The sequence below is a fragment of the Ranitomeya variabilis genome, chromosome 3, assembly GCF_051348905.1.
Source record: "Ranitomeya variabilis isolate aRanVar5 chromosome 3, aRanVar5.hap1, whole genome shotgun sequence".
NCBI lineage: Eukaryota > Metazoa > Chordata > Amphibia > Anura > Dendrobatidae > Ranitomeya > Ranitomeya variabilis.
Genome location: NC_135234.1, coordinates 627727739 through 627744838, shown reverse-complemented (window position 1 = coordinate 627744838; position 17100 = coordinate 627727739). Strand labels below are relative to the sequence as shown.

General features: G+C 45.1%; 1 protein-coding gene across 1 annotated transcript in view; it reads left to right on the top strand.

The window, feature by feature from the left end:
• The window catches only part of KMT2D (lysine methyltransferase 2D), a 244352-nt gene that overhangs the window by 91773 nt on the left and 135479 nt on the right, over positions 1-17100 (top strand). Inside the window, exons 12-22 of the mRNA XM_077297477.1 lie at positions 238-354; positions 2148-2258; positions 2337-2441; positions 5686-5867; positions 8634-8798; positions 8874-8983; positions 9085-9129; positions 9237-9455; positions 9557-9703; positions 9804-9920; positions 10089-10210. Of these exons, the coding sequence (XP_077153592.1) occupies positions 238-354; positions 2148-2258; positions 2337-2441; positions 5686-5867; positions 8634-8798; positions 8874-8983; positions 9085-9129; positions 9237-9455; positions 9557-9703; positions 9804-9920; positions 10089-10210 (1440 nt within the window). The remainder of the gene's footprint in view (positions 1-237; positions 355-2147; positions 2259-2336; positions 2442-5685; positions 5868-8633; positions 8799-8873; positions 8984-9084; positions 9130-9236; positions 9456-9556; positions 9704-9803; positions 9921-10088; positions 10211-17100) is intronic.

Genomic DNA, 17100 nt, shown 5'->3' with positions numbered 1-17100 from the left:
GTGCATTTGACATGTCCATGTTAGCTTTCATGGACTGTCTGCAAAACTCAGACATTTCTGTTGTTGTGTTTTTTTGTTGTTTTTTTTTTAATCTGGGCAGCACGGATGAAAAGTGCTATGCGTCCGTGCTAATTTTTTTTTGTTTTTTTTGTGCCAGTTTTGTTCAGTCTCCATGTTTGATGACTTTTGAATGTTTTTGTAGGTTTACATTTTAATATTATAATGTCTTATTTATAGGGTCGTAGCAGCAGCTTTCCTGGAAGACGGCGACCCCGTGGAGGTAGCGGTGTTGGTAATAGGGGTAGAGGCAGATCGAGATTAAAGTCTACGACCTCTTCCATTGAGACTTTGCCGGTGAGATTTGATAAATGCCTATACACATACTCAAGCTTTGTTACAAAAGAATCTTCTGGAACGGTCAAGCAGACCCGGATGTCTACTGTTGGGGTGGGAGCATTTTCATGGGAAATAAACCTGATATTTTCAAACCTGCTAGAAATTGTTAGGAAATCTGTCATTTAGGCAAAAATGTAGAGCTGAAAATAATACCTTACCTAAGACCCACAAAAATAAGGGGAGATATGTGGAATACAAATTGTGGTAAGCACATCATGATTTCATTAAAGGGGTTGTCCACTACTAGGACAACCCCTTCTTAAATAAATGTTCGGCCCCTATAAAATAATAAAGCCTATACTTGCCTCCTGTGCCAGCTTCCGTTCCACCGGTGTTGGTGCTCTTGGTCCCGGGGCTGTGATGCGATGGAATGACACATGATGCCAGCGCCTAATCAGCGCTGGCGTCACTGTCTCCGCCTTCGGACAAACTGAACATGAGAAGGAAGTCCGGAATCGGCTGCAGCCCAGGCTTCCTCTTCATGTTCAGTTTGTACAAAGGCGGAGACAGTAACGCCAGCGCTGATTAGGCTTCACTTGTCACAGCACCTCATCACAGCCCTGGGGAGCTGGGGGCTGACACTAAGAGATTGAGAAGAAAAGTTTTAAAATTTGCAAAATATTGGAAAATGTCAAATATTAGATATTTTTTCATAAACCCAAAGCATATCCTCTTAAAGCGAACCTGTCGCCAGGATAAATGCTGTTAATCTGCAGGTTGATGGCGTTCCTAACCTTCAGCTCTCATTCAGCCAAGTGCTGCGGGGACATAATGAACTTTGTCCTCCCTGCAGTCACCGCTCTGAGTATAACCGTGCCCATGGCCCTGCATTGGGGCTGGCTGTCAGTCAGGTCTGGCTGTCAGTCAGGGCAGGGGTCGCGGTTATACTCAGAGCGGTGACTGAACCAATGCCGCCTCCATGACTAAAACCGGAATACCACAGGAGGAATAAAGTTCATTTTCTCCCTGCAGTGTTTGACTAAGTGCGAGCACCGGGCAGGTTTATAGCTCTATTAACCAGCAAATTTTTTCCATATCTGCAGGTTAAGGCCAGTGTCACACTTGCAAGTGCAATGCGAGAAACTCGCTCCTCAATACCCCGCACGGCCGCCGCCACTCGGGACCGGAGCGTTCAGCCTCATAGAAATGCATGCAGCCGCACATTCCGGTCCGAGTGCCGGGTATTGATGCGAGAGACCCCCGGCCTAATACCTTTTTTTTTTTTCTGATGACCCTTTAAATTTACCACCATCATAAAGAACAATGTGTCATGAAATAAAATTCATGAAGTGAGACAGATCAGATTATTTTTGGAGAAAAAAAAGTGGATTTCCACGCTGCTGACGAATGGTGAAGGTCCAGGATACACAGACGTATTGCGCCTTTATTATTGACGTTTTTCGAAGTTTACACAATTCTTCCTCAGGACAAAACCACACGGAAATCCATGTTTTTTTTTGTTTTTTTTTTAAATCTCTAAAAATCCTCCAATTGGTCTGATGACCTGTGGCTCTGCAGCAGCTCAGTAATTATGCTTTGAAAACTGCTGTGTACACAGCCTTACCAGGTTAGCATAACCTTTACCGTTTTTTTTATATATTTCTACTTTTTATACCGGATAAGATCCTATTGCGCTTTATTTGCTCCTGTGCACAGGTCCGATTGTACAAATGGCGCTTGTGGCTGAAATGCAGCCTGCTTCTTAGCATTATGTGGCATTTCTCCTGTAAATGTGCTCCCTGTATTGTCAGATGTTAGATGCTGAATGCTCTCCAGGGAAAGAGGAGGAGGAAGAGGAGGACGATACCATGCAGAACACAGTGGTGCTCTTCTCCAACACAGACAAATTTGTGCTCATGCAGGTAAGGCGTCTTACAGGGTCTTTTGTCCCTTTTCCGTCAATATTCGATTTCGATGGCTTTTTATTTTTTGCCTTTTAGGATATGTGTGTTGTTTGTGGCAGCTTTGGACGTGGGTCAGAGGGGCATCTTCTCGCTTGTTCCCAGTGCTCCCAGTGCTATCACCCGTATTGTGTAAACAGCAAGGTACGTGTTCTCTTTTCTCCCTGTATAATCTCCTTTTTTTTCTCTTCTCCCCCCCCCCCCTTCCCTGTACCTGAAATTGATATCTAATATATAAAGCTGAATGTGTGTGTGTGTGTATGTATGTATGTATGTCCGGGATTGGCATCTGAACCGTAGCAGCTACAGCCACAAAATTTTGCACAGTCACACGTCTGGACCCCGAGAGCGTCATAGGCTATGTTGTGAGGTGAAATTTTAACCCCGCGCTTTCCAATTCACCAAACAATTTTGCCCCTATCTACATAATGGGGAAAAAGTGAAAGGAAAAGTGTTGGAGGCGTCGCAGCTACAGGCACAAAATTTTGCACAGTCACACGTCTGGACCCTGAGAGCGTCAAAGCTATATTGTGAGGTGAAATTTTAACCCCGCGCTTTCCAAGTCACCAAACAATTTTGCCCCTATCTACATAATGGGGAAAAAATGAAAGGAAAAGTGTTGGAGGCAAATTAACAGCTGCCAGATGTGAACAAGGGGGACTTAAAGAATGACAGCGATGGCACCAAAGAGTATATACTGTACAGTTGCTAAGGTGGGGCCCCAACATGGGATAATCACACCACCACGGGGATATGAACACACACACAAAATGCGCCACACACTACCACGTGCTCGAACACATATACCACCCTCAGTGCACATTTCACCACACATACACCAACCTCGCCACATAAAAGTAGAAACACAAAAGTCGCCGCTCAAAACTCGCCACGCGCAAAACTCTCCACATGCAAAACTCGCCACACGTGCAAAACTCGCCACACGCAAAACTTGCACACGCAGAAAAATTGCCACACGCAGAAAAATTGCCACATGCACAAAAGTTGCAACACATGCAAAAGTTGCCTCACACAAAACTTGCACATACTCAAAAGGCACCACACATAAAACTCGCCACGCGCAAAACTCGCCATGCGCAAAACTTGCTGCACACAACTTGCTACACTAACCTGTCACATGCAACTCGACACACAAAAAGTTGCTACACGCATGTCGCCACACAAAACTCATCTCACAAAAGTCCCTACATGCATGTCGCCACACGCAACTCAACACACACAACTTGACACACGAAACTCGCCCTAAAACACACACAAGTCTGGTATCCTTCAAAAATAAAAATCTGATTAATAAGCAGACAAACTACAAGAGCAACAAATGTACCATATAGGAATCCGGCAGCTGTCAGTCACATGACCAGTCTATTATGTGTATGTGTGAGCTAATATATACTGCCAGGGGGTGGGCTTACTGTTGGCTGGGGATTTATCAGGCTGCCATTTTAGCTTACAAATACTGAGGTAAAAATACTGACCAAATAACGTGTGAACGAGGGCTAATACAGGAGGAGATGGCATACAGCTATATACTATATACAGGAGATGACACACAGGTATATACTATTTACAGGGGAGATGACACACAGGTATATACTATATACAGGAGGAGATGACACACAGATATATACTATATACAGGAGAGATGACACACAGGTATATACTATATAGAGGAGGAGATGACATACAGGTACATACTACATACAGGAGGAGATGACATACAGGTATATACTATATACAGGAGGAGATGACACACAGGTATATACTATATACAGGAGCAGATTACCTACAGGTATATAGTATATACAGGAGGAGATGACACAGGTATATGCTATGTATAGGAGGAGATGACATACAGGTATATACTATATACAGGAGATGACACACAGATATATACTATATATAGGTGAGATGACACACAGGTATATACTATATACAGGAGATTACATACAGGTATATCTAATATATAAAGCTGAATGTGTGTATGTATGTATGTGTGTATGTCCGGGATTGGCATCTGTACCGTCGCAGCTACAGCCACAAAATTTTGCACAGTCACACGTCTGGACCCCGAGAGCGTCATAGGCTATGTTGTGAGGTGAAATTTTAACCCCGCGCGTTCCAATTCACCAAACAATTTTGCTCCTATCTACATAATGGGGAAAAAGTGAAGGGAAAAGTGTTGGAGGAAAATTGACAGCTGCCAGATGTGAACAATGAGGACTTAAAGAATGAGAGCGATGGCGACAAAGAGTATATACCGTACAGTTGCTAAGGTGGGGCCCCGACATGGGATACTCACCACACACGGGGATATGAACACAAACACAAAATGCGCCACACACTACCACGTGCTTGAACACATATACCACCCTCAGCACACATTTCACCACACACACACACCAACCTCGCCACATAAAAGTCGAAACACAAAAGTCATCACTCAAAACTCGCTACATGCAAAACTCGCCATATGCAAAACTAGGCTCACGCAAAACTCGCCACACGTGCAAAACTCACCTCATGGAAAACTCACCTCATGCAAAACTTGCACACACAGAAAAATTGCCACATGTACAAAAGTTGCACCACATGCAAAAGTTGCCTCACACAAAACTTGCACATACTCAAAATGCACCACACATAAAACTCGCCACGCGCAAAACTCGCCATGCACAAATCTTGCTGCACACAACTTGCTACACTAACCTGTCACATGCAACTCAACACACAAAATGTTGCTACACGCATGTCGCCACACAAAACTCATCTCACAAAAGTCGCTACATGCATGTCGCCACACGCAACTCAACACACACAACTTGACACATAAAACTCGCCCTAAAACACACACAAGTCTGGTATTGTCCTTCAAAAATAAAAATCTGATTAATAAGCAAACTACAAGAGCAACAAATGTACCATATAGGAAATACGGCAGCTGTCAGTCACATGACCTGTCTATTATGTGTATGTGTGAGCTAATATATACTGCCAGGGGGGAGGGCTTCCTGTTGGCTGGGGATTTATCAGGCTGCCAATAGCAACCAATCACAGCTCAGCTTCTATTTTGCTACAGTTAATTAACCTGAGCTCTGATTGGTTAATATAGGCAACAAAGACATTCTCAGTATAACAAAGCTAATATATGTTGTGAAATGCTTCTATTTGCTTAGTTTTTGCCTTTTAATAATTACATTTCTATCTATTTGTTTTGTGGTTTTTGTGTGCAGAATAAATTTTTGTTAACACATTCTATTTTGCTAACAGCAGTCATTAACCCGGGCGAAGCCGGGTAGTACAGCTAGTAGAAAAATAAAACTGCTATATTTTTTTTTTTTTCCTCCTTCCTATGTGCCTGTATATCCAGATTACAAAGGTGATGCTGCTGAAAGGCTGGCGATGCGTGGAGTGCATTGTCTGTGAGGTGTGTGGGAAGGCCACGGACCCGTCCCGCTTGCTGCTCTGTGATGACTGTGACATCAGTTACCACACATACTGCCTCGACCCTCCCCTGCACACTGTACCGAAGGGAGGCTGGAAATGCAAATGGTGAGTAATGCCTTGAAGAATAATCACTTGTATAATTTACAATAGCAGAAGTCCGTTTTGTCCACCTTCATAACCTGTTTGGCTTTGTTCTTCATTTTAAAAGGGTTGTTTGATCTAAATCGATAAGTCTGCAGTCGCTCTGTGACTGCAGACTTGTGAATCCCCCCACCCCCCCCCCCCCCCCCCCCCGGCGGGTTCGTATGAGTTATGCATACTCCTGGCCAATACAAGTGTATGAAGCGAGGCTGTGCCCGAGAATATGCATAACTCCTACGTACCCGCCGGGGTGTTTATCTGTTCCCCTGGTTCCTGCTATAAATGTATGGCTAGGCTAGGGGTATGTTACTGCACACTGGGGAGCTGCCTGTGCAGGGAAAATGGCGTCACCCTGTAGTCAATTTTTACACGGTTGCAGGAAAAATAACAGGGTAGCATCACAGCAGAGTTCTGATGTCAAGAATGGTGACCGTTCCTCTTTACAGGGAATATGTTAGCAGGTTTTCGCTATGTTGTCTGAGAGCAGCATTATGTCGGCACAGAGCCCCTGATTCCAGTGATGTCACTTGCGGGGCTGTTTCTGGGCTGTAGATCTATCAGTTGTGAAGCACACACCCAATAGCACTGTATTGTGATACATGCAAAGACGGCTCTCATTTTTAGCATTGAGTTATTTCTCCCCCTTCTGAGTGTCTTTCATACATTCTAGAATATAACAATAGGTTAATCAGCCTCTTATGAAATTGGTTGTGCTGTGACTTCAATATATGTAATGTTCTAAAAACCAGACACTCCTCAATTAGACCGAATTTACAGAGTATCTCCAACCCCTAGTGTTCTCCACAAAATGGGAATTAGGCCCGGTTCACGGTGTCCTAGATGTGGCAGTGATAAAGCCCATGTAATGCACATGCTGTGGGAATACACCAGACTTGGAGTATTTTGGAAAGAAGTGGTATCTCTGATGGAATGGATCTCTTACATAAAAGCTTGGTTCCATCCACAAGTGTGAATTTTGAGTATGCAAGTAGAGGCGATGGACTGCGGGTCCCCAATTATGATAGGTATGCTTCGTATTTTATTCTAAGCTCACAAATGACTTGCATTACACTGGTTAGATTCCAGTCCCACTGCTACTGCAGAATTAATATAATACGACTTGAAAAATCAGTGCATCAAAAAATGAAATTCAGTACACAAATGCAATTTTTTGGGGGGAATAATGGTTGAACACTCTGGGGTTGCCCCTCTAGTATTTTAGTAAAAGAACGGATGATGCAGATGATTTCAGCGCTTTTATGATGTATCCAAATGAAAGCTGATACAGGTTGCATTTGGGTTTTTTGAGTTGGAGGGAAAGGAAATTGCCTAAAAATAGAAAATACTGTTATTTAGTATTTTGAGTTTGACGATACGCTCAACTCAGTGTTTACATTAGAAAAATTCAAGTTTCAATTTGTATTATATGGATAGTTCCTTAAGTATTACTGTATCTCTTACTACGGTATGTGCACACTATCGGTAAATCCCATGCCCACTATGTGTCCAGGGACGCCTGTGGTTCACCTGCAGACACACATGCGACACATCTTTCTAGACCACAGCATGTAGACGTGAGCTTCCGCAAGATAAATGTCACCTGTGCAATATATTGGACGCGGTGATTCCGCACCGTTCAGTGATCACATACGGATTGACCTGCGTTTAATAGCCGGCCGCGCTTTGGATGTAGCGGACATGTGCTGCTTCCAAAGCGCTGCTAATTCCTGAACATGTGCACCTACCCTTAGTGTTTGTATTTGTTACACTTTGGAACATGGATTGAAGTCTGTTTTTAAGAAAAATGATCTGATTTAAAAACAAAAAAACAAACCAAAACAGACTTCCTCTTCTGGAAAGAGGCAGTCCAGGTTCCAAGGAGAGCAGTTAGAGGTTGTCCATTACTTTAACATTGATGGCCTATCCTTAGGATAGGTCATCAATGTCTGATCGGTGGGGATGTAACATTCAGCACCCCTGCCGATCAGCTTTTCTCTGTGGCGGTAAGAACTTCTCACCTACAGTGCTGCATAGCGAAACTCATTCTGAATAGTGGCCTCTACCAGATACTGCACATCCGCCGCCTATAAATAATAATAATAATAATCTTTATTTATATAGCGCCAACATATTCCGCAGCGCTTTACAGTTTAACAGTTTCAAACACAACAGTCATAGGTAACAACGTTAACAATACAGCCTATTCAAATCATCAGGGTGCAGTACCCTGCCGCGGCCACCATTCCTTCAATGGAGCTGCACTGTGCAGCCCTGTTTCTGGGCAGTTGCGGCCGCCACCAACAATGAGAACCACTCATTGGTGGAGTGCCGAATGTTGCACCCCCACCGATCAGACATGGATTACCTTGATGGTAGGCCATCAATGTTAATGTAGTGGGCGACTCTTTGAATGAACTGAACCAACACAATAGTTTTTTCCACAAAGTTCTGACAGTGAGGCCATGCCTTTTTGCTGTCGTTTCCCCTATAGTGCAGCTCCCCCATAACTGTGACCTGTTTATTACAAGGGTCCAATATAAGCAACCTAATAATCTCATTCAGCACTTAATCATTTTAGAGTTATAAGTCTGAATCATTGACCTAAATTTTTGGGTGCAACACCTGTGCTCCCGAAAAATCACCCCTTTATTGTATGGTTTTCCATGTGACAAAGGAACCTAATGGAATTAAAGCTGTGAAAACAATGGGAATGTCTTGTGCTTGTTGCAGGTGCGTTTGCTGCATGCAGTGTGGCTCCATCAGTCCGGGATTCCACTCCGAATGGCAGAACAATTATACGCACTGCGCCCCTTGTGCCAGCTTGGTCGGCTGCCCTGTTTGCCACCTAAACTATATGGAGGGTGATCTATTGATCCAATGTCAAAACTGTGAGAGGTAAGCAATGCCTGCTGTGTCTTTGTACATCCATCTACAGTGCCCGGTAAGTGACTTTTCTGCCTCTGTAATCAGGTGGTTGCATGCGGTTTGCGAGAATCTGTTCACTGAAGAAGAGGTAGAAGAGGCAGCCGATGAAGGCTTTCACTGTACATCCTGTCAGCCATTCATTATAAAACCAGTTGGTATGTAGAGATCGGAGTTCCGCTCATTGTGCTTTTTATTAGTGTTGCCTGCAGATCCGCATTAAATCCACTTCTTTCCCCCCATACCTGTATTCCACTAGTTCCAGTAATCCTTCCACCAAGTCCAGTTAAGGTGAAAGAACCTGGTGAGTTTGTCGTACTCTTCTTCATTTTTCCTGCCTCCTAGCACTATACCTCCTCAGAAAGAACACTGGTATTTTTGAGATAACGGATTATAATCCTCTGTTTGCAGAGCCTCAGTATTTCCGTTTTGAGGGAGTTTGGTTGACCGATACTGGCATGGCGTTGCTGCGTAGCCTCACATTAGCACCTCTCCAGAAAAAGAAACCTAGGCGGTCCCGACTGAGTACTGGCGGAGAGATTTACTTGGATGGTCCAGAGCATGGCGCATGTGATGACAGGAAGGAAGGGGATGGCGAGTGTGATGAACAGAAAGCAGACGGTGAGCCCTGTAAGCAGAAATGTGCGGCCTGCACACTCATTCTCTGTGCTTGCTTTTGGTCTTGTGAATGTGTCCATTCTCATAAGGCATTTATTTCTGATTTTTATTAGGTAGTAATAATGAACTCATGGAGTGTGAGATTAAGTTAGAACCCCCTGGCACACCTGAGCGTGAAGCTGGAGGAGACATGGAGGTCATGAAGGGGGTTGAAGATGCAGATGATGTAAAGAAGAAGAAACGAAAACCATATAGGCCAGGTAGGAAATTACAATGGTTTGTGCTCAAAATACACATTCTTTATTTGATCACTTTTTTTAGTTGCATTAATGGGTCACATATAACATAATTGTTGTTTAGGAATTGGTGGATTTATGATCAGACAGAGAAAAACTCACACACGAACAAGGAAAGGCCACGCAGCATTTTTGGAGGTCTTTCGGGAAAACCCGAGCCAAGATATTCATCCAGATGACCGTGAGTTCTTTCAGGCTCCTATATACAGACACCTTTTTTCTTTTTTTTCCTGTTGTGCATCCTACATTATAGTAGCATAGCTAATAAATAATTCAAGTACACCTTCCACATGTCCCTAAATTTGTATCCATGGGGTAGAAGACTAACCTGACACTTCATTATTCACAGCCCCTCCAGAGGCCCCAGCAGAAGGTGGCCCAGAGCCAGGGACAACTGAGACTGAAGAGAAGAAGAAACGAAGAGGCAGAAAGAAGAGCAAACTTGAGGATATGTTCCCAGCATACCTGCAGGTGAATCACAGTTTACTTAACTGCATAATGTAGATTATTCCAGCTATTATCTAACTTGCTCATACTTTGTAAACCTTCATTAATTAAACCTATTACGGACCAGGGAATGTTTCCTTTTTTGCACCTTGGTTTTTTCCTCATCACCTTCCAACACTTTTCAGTTGACATAGACATATGAGGACTAATTGTAGCACAAATTGTAGTTTTTCATGACCCCATTCATGTTGCCATATAATGTACTATAAAACAGGGAAAAAATTCCAAGTTGGATGAAATGATGGGGAAAAAAATGTTCCGCTTTTTTGGGGTTTCGCGATTTACGGAGTTCATTGTGCAGTAAAAATGACCTGGAATTATAAAATTACCAGGTCAGTGCAATTACGGTGATGCCAGAATTGCATTTTATTTTTTCTTTGGTCCTTTCGTGATTATAAGTGATTAAAGCTGGACTTTTCGGTTACTCACTGTAAAATCTGTTTCTTGGAGCCTTCATTGAGCTACACATGAAACCGTGGGTGTATGATGCTGCCACTAAGAGGGTGACACTGAGCACAAAAAAACTAGCACCTCCACAGCAGTCTACACCCCACCGACTGACACCAAGTTAATTAGTGAGTAGTTAAGTTAGTTTTTCAAAATTTGGTTCTGATTATGATCAACGGCGAACATTTTTATGCCAATATTCGCCGAACACAGCCGAACGTCATTGGAGTCAATGGGTGTAGAATTGAAGAAGTTCGGAACCGATCATCAAACATAAATTTGGCACGAATATGGAAAATTCAGATTCGGTGACAGATTCTGAACATATTCGCTCAACTCTTAGTGAGAAAGCAGTAGTAGAAGCAACATGTAAAGGAGCAATATACAAAAGAAATTTCAATACCAAACTGAAACAATACAGTTGTAAAACATGGGAGGGTGCTGTGTCCCCCAATGAAGGCTCTGATAAATAGATTTTACGGTAAGTAACCAAAAATCCTGTTTTCTCGATCGCTTCATTGGGGGACACAGGAAGCCATGGGTTTTCCCAAAGCAATTACTGGGAGGAAAACAGTACAAACTCCATTCAGGTCAGAGAACTAGCCACTGCCACTTGCAAGAGTCTCCTACCTGTTGAGGCTCAGGTATGGTTCCTGTAGAACTTGGCAAATGTGTGAATAGAAGACCATGCTGCCACTTTGCAAAGCTGTAATGCGGATGCCTGATGGCGAATGGCCCAGGAGGCACCCACCGCTCGGGTAGAGTGGACCTTAATCCCAGTGGGTGGCATTCTGTTCTAAACCCGGTACGCCTCCAAGATAGCTGGCCTGATCCAGAGCCTAATTGTAGGCTTGGATGCTGGAAGGCCTTTAAGAGTAACCTCAGGAGCAACAAACGAGAATCTGTCCTCCAGAAGGGAGCGGTCTTGGAAAGGTAAACGCAAATGGCCTGACCAGGTCAAATCTGTCCCGAGAATTCTCCAAGGGGTGAACTGGAGAAGGACAGAAGGAGGGAAGAATGATGTCCTCTTTGAGAAAAGTGGAGACTACCTTGGGAAGAAAGGAGGTAACAGGACTCAAAACTGCCTTTTCCTGATGCCGATGCCAGCTCCGAAACCCGCCTGATAAAAGTAATGGCCACGAGAAAATAACACTTGCCAAGATAGAAGGGACAGGGAGACTACTCTGTGCGATTCAAATGGGGATCTCCTTTGAACTTCCAAAACCAGGTTGAGGTCCCAGGGGTCCTCTGGCGGTCGATACGGAGGCGCCGCATGAGCCAGTCACTGAAGAAAGGTTCAGACTGGAATGAATGAATGAGTTAAACTAGATTATTGAAGAATAGAGAATGCTGAGACTTGGCCCTTCAGGGAGCTGAAGGCAAGCCCTGCATTTAATCCTGCTTGAAGGAAAGCCAGAAGAGAAGGGAGAGAGGAGCGTTGCAGAGGACTAAAGAGCTGGTGAAAAGCGGTGCTAAAGCCCGGTACAGGAAAAAACCACATACCTGCAAACATAATCACCCTTAATAAAGGGTCCCACACACATGCCCCCCCTCTAATACAGAGCCCCACACACATGAACATTAATTAAATAGAAAATCCTGTCAGATTTTTAGGACACTAGAAACGCCTCAGATGAATCCTCTTCTGATTATGGAAACTGGTCAAATGCTCCACTCTGTAGGGCTGAAACTATCTCTGAGATAGGGAAAACCTGGGGGAAAGAAAGTGGGTACATTTTCGTCCCTGGTGATGTCTTCGATGTTGGCAAACTGACGTCAAAACCTCACCGAATTTCGGGATGTCAGTACCTGCTTCTTATATTTTGTACTTTTTATTTTTTTAAGTTCTGTCTATTACACAATTTCCCCCCCCAAATTTGGGAGGGAAATAGGGATGCGTTTTATAGTCCGAAATGTAACTTACCTAGCTCGCATGCGGTGGTGGGGCAGGGCTGCCTCTGCAGGAAGCCGGCAGCGGTCTCCAGCAAAATATTGGCACATACGTAGATTGAGATCTCTGCTAGTCATTGAACCGAGATCCCAATGTGCGGCACAATTTTGATGGAGACCGCTGGAGGTTAATCTGAGCTTGTGCCACCCCAGCACCATTTTGCTGGAGAACGCGGGAACATGAATGAGCACAAGTACCGCCCATGGCAAGGGTGGTGCTAGCGTGAAATTACAGGAGCCTCAAACAAATCGTGATGGCAGGTTGTCATCACGATTTGTATGAGCCTCCTTTTTAAAATTCCACTGCAGGGCCACCTGTCAATTTGGCCCTGCAACTGTTTCAAAACTACAACTCCCATCATGCTTGCACAGGTTGGGGATGATGGGAGCTGTAGTTTTGGTAACATCTGCAGAGTCACACAAGTTGTGCAAGATTGCTGTCCCCATTTAAGAGTGTGGCACAACCTATGGCCCTCCAGCAGCAGACCTCCCTCATAAGTATCAGCATGCATGTTATTAAATACACTGCTCAAAAAAATAAAGAGAACACTAAAAATCAAACATCCTAGATATCACTGAATGAAATATTCAAGTTGTAAATCTTTATTCATTACATAGTGGAATGTGTTGAGAACAATAAAACCTAAAAATGATCAACGTAAATCACAACTAATATCCCACGGAGGTCTGTAGTTGGAATGATGCTCAAAATCAAAGTGGAAAATGAAGTTACAGGCTGATCCAACATCAGTGGAAATGCCTCAAGACCAGGAAATGATGCTCAGTAGTGTGTGTGGCCTCCACGTGCCTGTATTTATCTCCCTACAACGCCTGGGCATGCTCCTGATGAGGCGACAGATGGTCTCCTGAGGGATCTTTTCCCAGACCTGGACTATAGCATCCACCAACTCCTGGACAGTCTGTGGTGCAACGTGATGTTGGTGGATGGTGCAAAACAGGATGACCCAGATGTGTTAAATCAGATTCAGGTCTGGGGAATGGGCGGGCCAGTTCATAGCTTCAATGCCTTCATCTTGCAGGAACTGCTGACACACTCCAGCCACATGAGGTCTGGCATTATCCTGCATTAGAAGGAACCCAGGGCCAACCGCACCAGCATATGGTCTCACAAGGGGTCTGAGGATGTCATCTCGGTACCTAATGGCAGTCAGGCTACCTCTGGCGAGCACATGGAGGTCTGTGCGGCCCTCCAAAGAAATGCCACCCCACACCATTAATGAGCCACTGCCAAACCGGTCATGCTGAAGGATGTTGCAGGCAGCAGATCGATCTCCACAGCGTCTCCAGACTCTGTCACGTCTGTCACATGTGCTCAGTGTGAACCTGCTTTCATCTGTGAAGAGCACAGGGCGCCAGTGGCAAATTTGCCAATTCTGGTGTTCTGTGGCAAATGCGAAGCTTCCTTCATGGTGTTGGGCTGTGAGCACAACCCCCATCTGTGGACGTCGGGCACTCAGACCATCCTCATGGAGTCGGTTTCTAACCGTTTGTGCAGACACATGCATATTTGTGGCCTTCTGGAGGTCATTTTGCAGGGCTCTGGCAGTGCTTTTCCTGTTCCTCCTTGCACAAAGGCTGAGGTAGCGGTCCTGCTTCTGGGTTGTTGCCCTCCTACGGCCCCCTCCACATCTCCTGGTGTACTTGCCTGTCTCCTGGTAGCGCCTCCAGCCTCTGGACACTACACTGACAGACACGGCAAACCTTCTCGCCACAGCTCACATTGATGTGCCATCCTGGATGAGCTGCACTACCTGAGCCACTTTTGTGGGTTGTAGAGTCCCTGTCATGCTACCACGAGTGTGAAAGCACAACCAACATTCAAAAGCTACCAAAACATCAGCCAGAAAGCATTGGCACTGAGATGTGGTCTGTGGTCCCCACCTGCAGAACCACTCCTTTACTGAGTGTGTCTTGGAATAGACAATAGATGGAAATTATTGGCAATTATCATTTGCACAACAACATGTGAAATTGATTGTCAAACAGTGTTGCTTCCTAAGTGGACAGTTTGATTTCACAGAAGTTTGATTTACTTGGAGTTATATTCTGTTGTTTAACCCCTTAACGACCGCCGATACGCCTTTTAACGGCGGCTGCTAAGGGTACTTAAACCACAGCGCCGTTAATTAACGGCGCTGTGGAAAAAGTGAATAGCGCCCCCCAGAGTCGGATTTTCTCTGGGGTCTCTGTTGCCGAGGGTAGCCGAGACCCCAGAGAACATGATTCGGGGGGTTTTTACCGACCCCCGAGTTGCGATCGCCGGTAATTAACCGTTTACCAGCGGTCGCAACAAAACAAAGCAAAAAAAAAACGCGATTTGCCATTTAATTTCTCTGTCCTCCGATGTGATCGCACATCGGAGGACAGAGAAATAGTGTCCCCGATGGCCCCCAATAGCCCCCCAATACTCACCTATCTCCCCCGGTGCTCCTCGTGGCTCCCGATGGGCGCCGCCATCTTTTTTCCGGGAAAAAATGGCGGGCGCAGTGCGCCCGGCACCCGGAAGATCTTTGAGGTCTCGGCTGCCGGGGGTAGCCGAGACCCCAAAGAACATGATCGGGGTCGGTTTTTACCGAACCCTGTTTTGCGATCGCCGGTAATTAACTGTTTACCGGCGACCGCAAAAAAAAAAAAAAAAAAAAAAAGCGATCTGTAATTCTCTGTCCTCTGATGTGATCGCACATCAGAGGACAGAGAAATAGGGGGATTCGGGGACCCTATCATACTCACCCGGTGTCCCCGGGTCCTCCTGCGTCTCCTCTTGCCGGCCGGCTTCTTCCTCTGCAAAGAAAATGGCGGGCGCATGCGCAGTGCGCCCGCCATCTGCTGCCATCGGCCGGGGTGCAGGAGAGACGAGTTGGGGCTAAAATTAGGGCTAGGGTTGGGGTTAGGGCTAGGGTTAGGGCTAGGGTTGGGGCTAAATTTAGGGTTAGGGTTAGGCTACTTTCACACTAGCGTTTTTTGGCTTCCGTCGCAATGCGTAGTTGGAGAAAAAACGCATCCTCCAAAAGTGCTTGCAGGATGCGTTTTTTCTCCATTGACTTGCATTAGCGACACATTGCGACGGATTGCCACACGTCGCATCCGTCGTGCGACGGATGCGTCGTGCTTTGGCGGACCGTCGGCACAAAAAAAACCGCTACATGTAACTTGCGCATGCGCGGCCGGAACTCCGCCCCCGCCTCCCGGCACCTCACAATGGGGCAGCGGATGCTGTTGTGAATTTGGATTCTGGACTCCCCCGGTGGCTACTGGTGGAATTGAACTGGTGTCTTCATCTTCTCTGTTCACCTGTTCCCATCAAGATGTGGGAGTCGCTATATAACCTTGCTGCTCTGTTAGTTGCTTGCCGGTCAACAATGTTATCAGAAGCCTCTCTGTGCTTGTTCCTGCTCCTAGACAACTACTAGATAAGTTGGACTCTTCTCCATGTTTGTTTTTGCATTTTGGTTCCAGTTCACAGCTGTAGTTTCGTTACTGTGTCTGGAAAGCTCTTGTGAACAGGAATTGCCACTCTGGTGTTATGAGTTAATGCCAGAGTTTTAAAGTAATTTCTGGATGGTGTTTTGATTAGGGTTTTCAGCTGACCATGAAAGTGTCCTTTCTGTCTTCTGCTATGTAGTAAGTGGACCTCAAATTTGCTAAACCTATTTTCATACTACGTTTGTTATTTCATCTTAATTCACCGCCAATACATGTGGGGGGCCTCTGTCTCCTTTTGGGGTATTTCTCTAGAGGTGAGCTAGGACTAATATTTTCCTCTGCTAGCATTATTTGGTCCTCCGGCTGGTGCTGGGCATCTGGAATCAACGTGGGCATGCTACCCGGCCGCTGCTAGTTGTGTGTTAGGTTTAGTTCATGGTCAGCTCAGTTCCCATCTTCCAAGAGCTAGTTCCTATATATGCTTATGCTATGATCTCTTGCCATTGAGATCATGACAGTTTGACCGGCCCACTAAAGGGTTAAAATCCTTGGCTGAGAAAGGAGAGAAATAAGTAGTCTGCTGAAATTTTTTTTTTTTTTTTCTCTCCTTTGAATGGCTCTGTGTCCACCTGTTTGTAATGGATCTTCAGAGTGTAACTGCAGGTTTGAATAATCTCGCCACGAAGGTACAAAATTTGCAAGATTTTGTTTGTCATGCACCTGTATCTGAGCCGAGAATTCCTTTGCCGGAATTTTTCTCGGGGAATAGATCTGGGTTTCAGAATTTTCGAAATAATTGCAAATTATTTTTGTCCCTGAAATCTCGCTCTGCCGGAGACCCTGCACAGCAGGTCAGGATTGTGATTTCCTTGCTCCGGGGCGACCCTCAAGACTGGGCTTTTTCATTGACACCAGGGGATCCTGCGTTGCTCAATGTGGATGCGTTTTTTCTGGCCTTGGGGTTGCTTTATGACGAACCTCATTTGGAGCTTCAGGCAGAAAAAACTTTGATG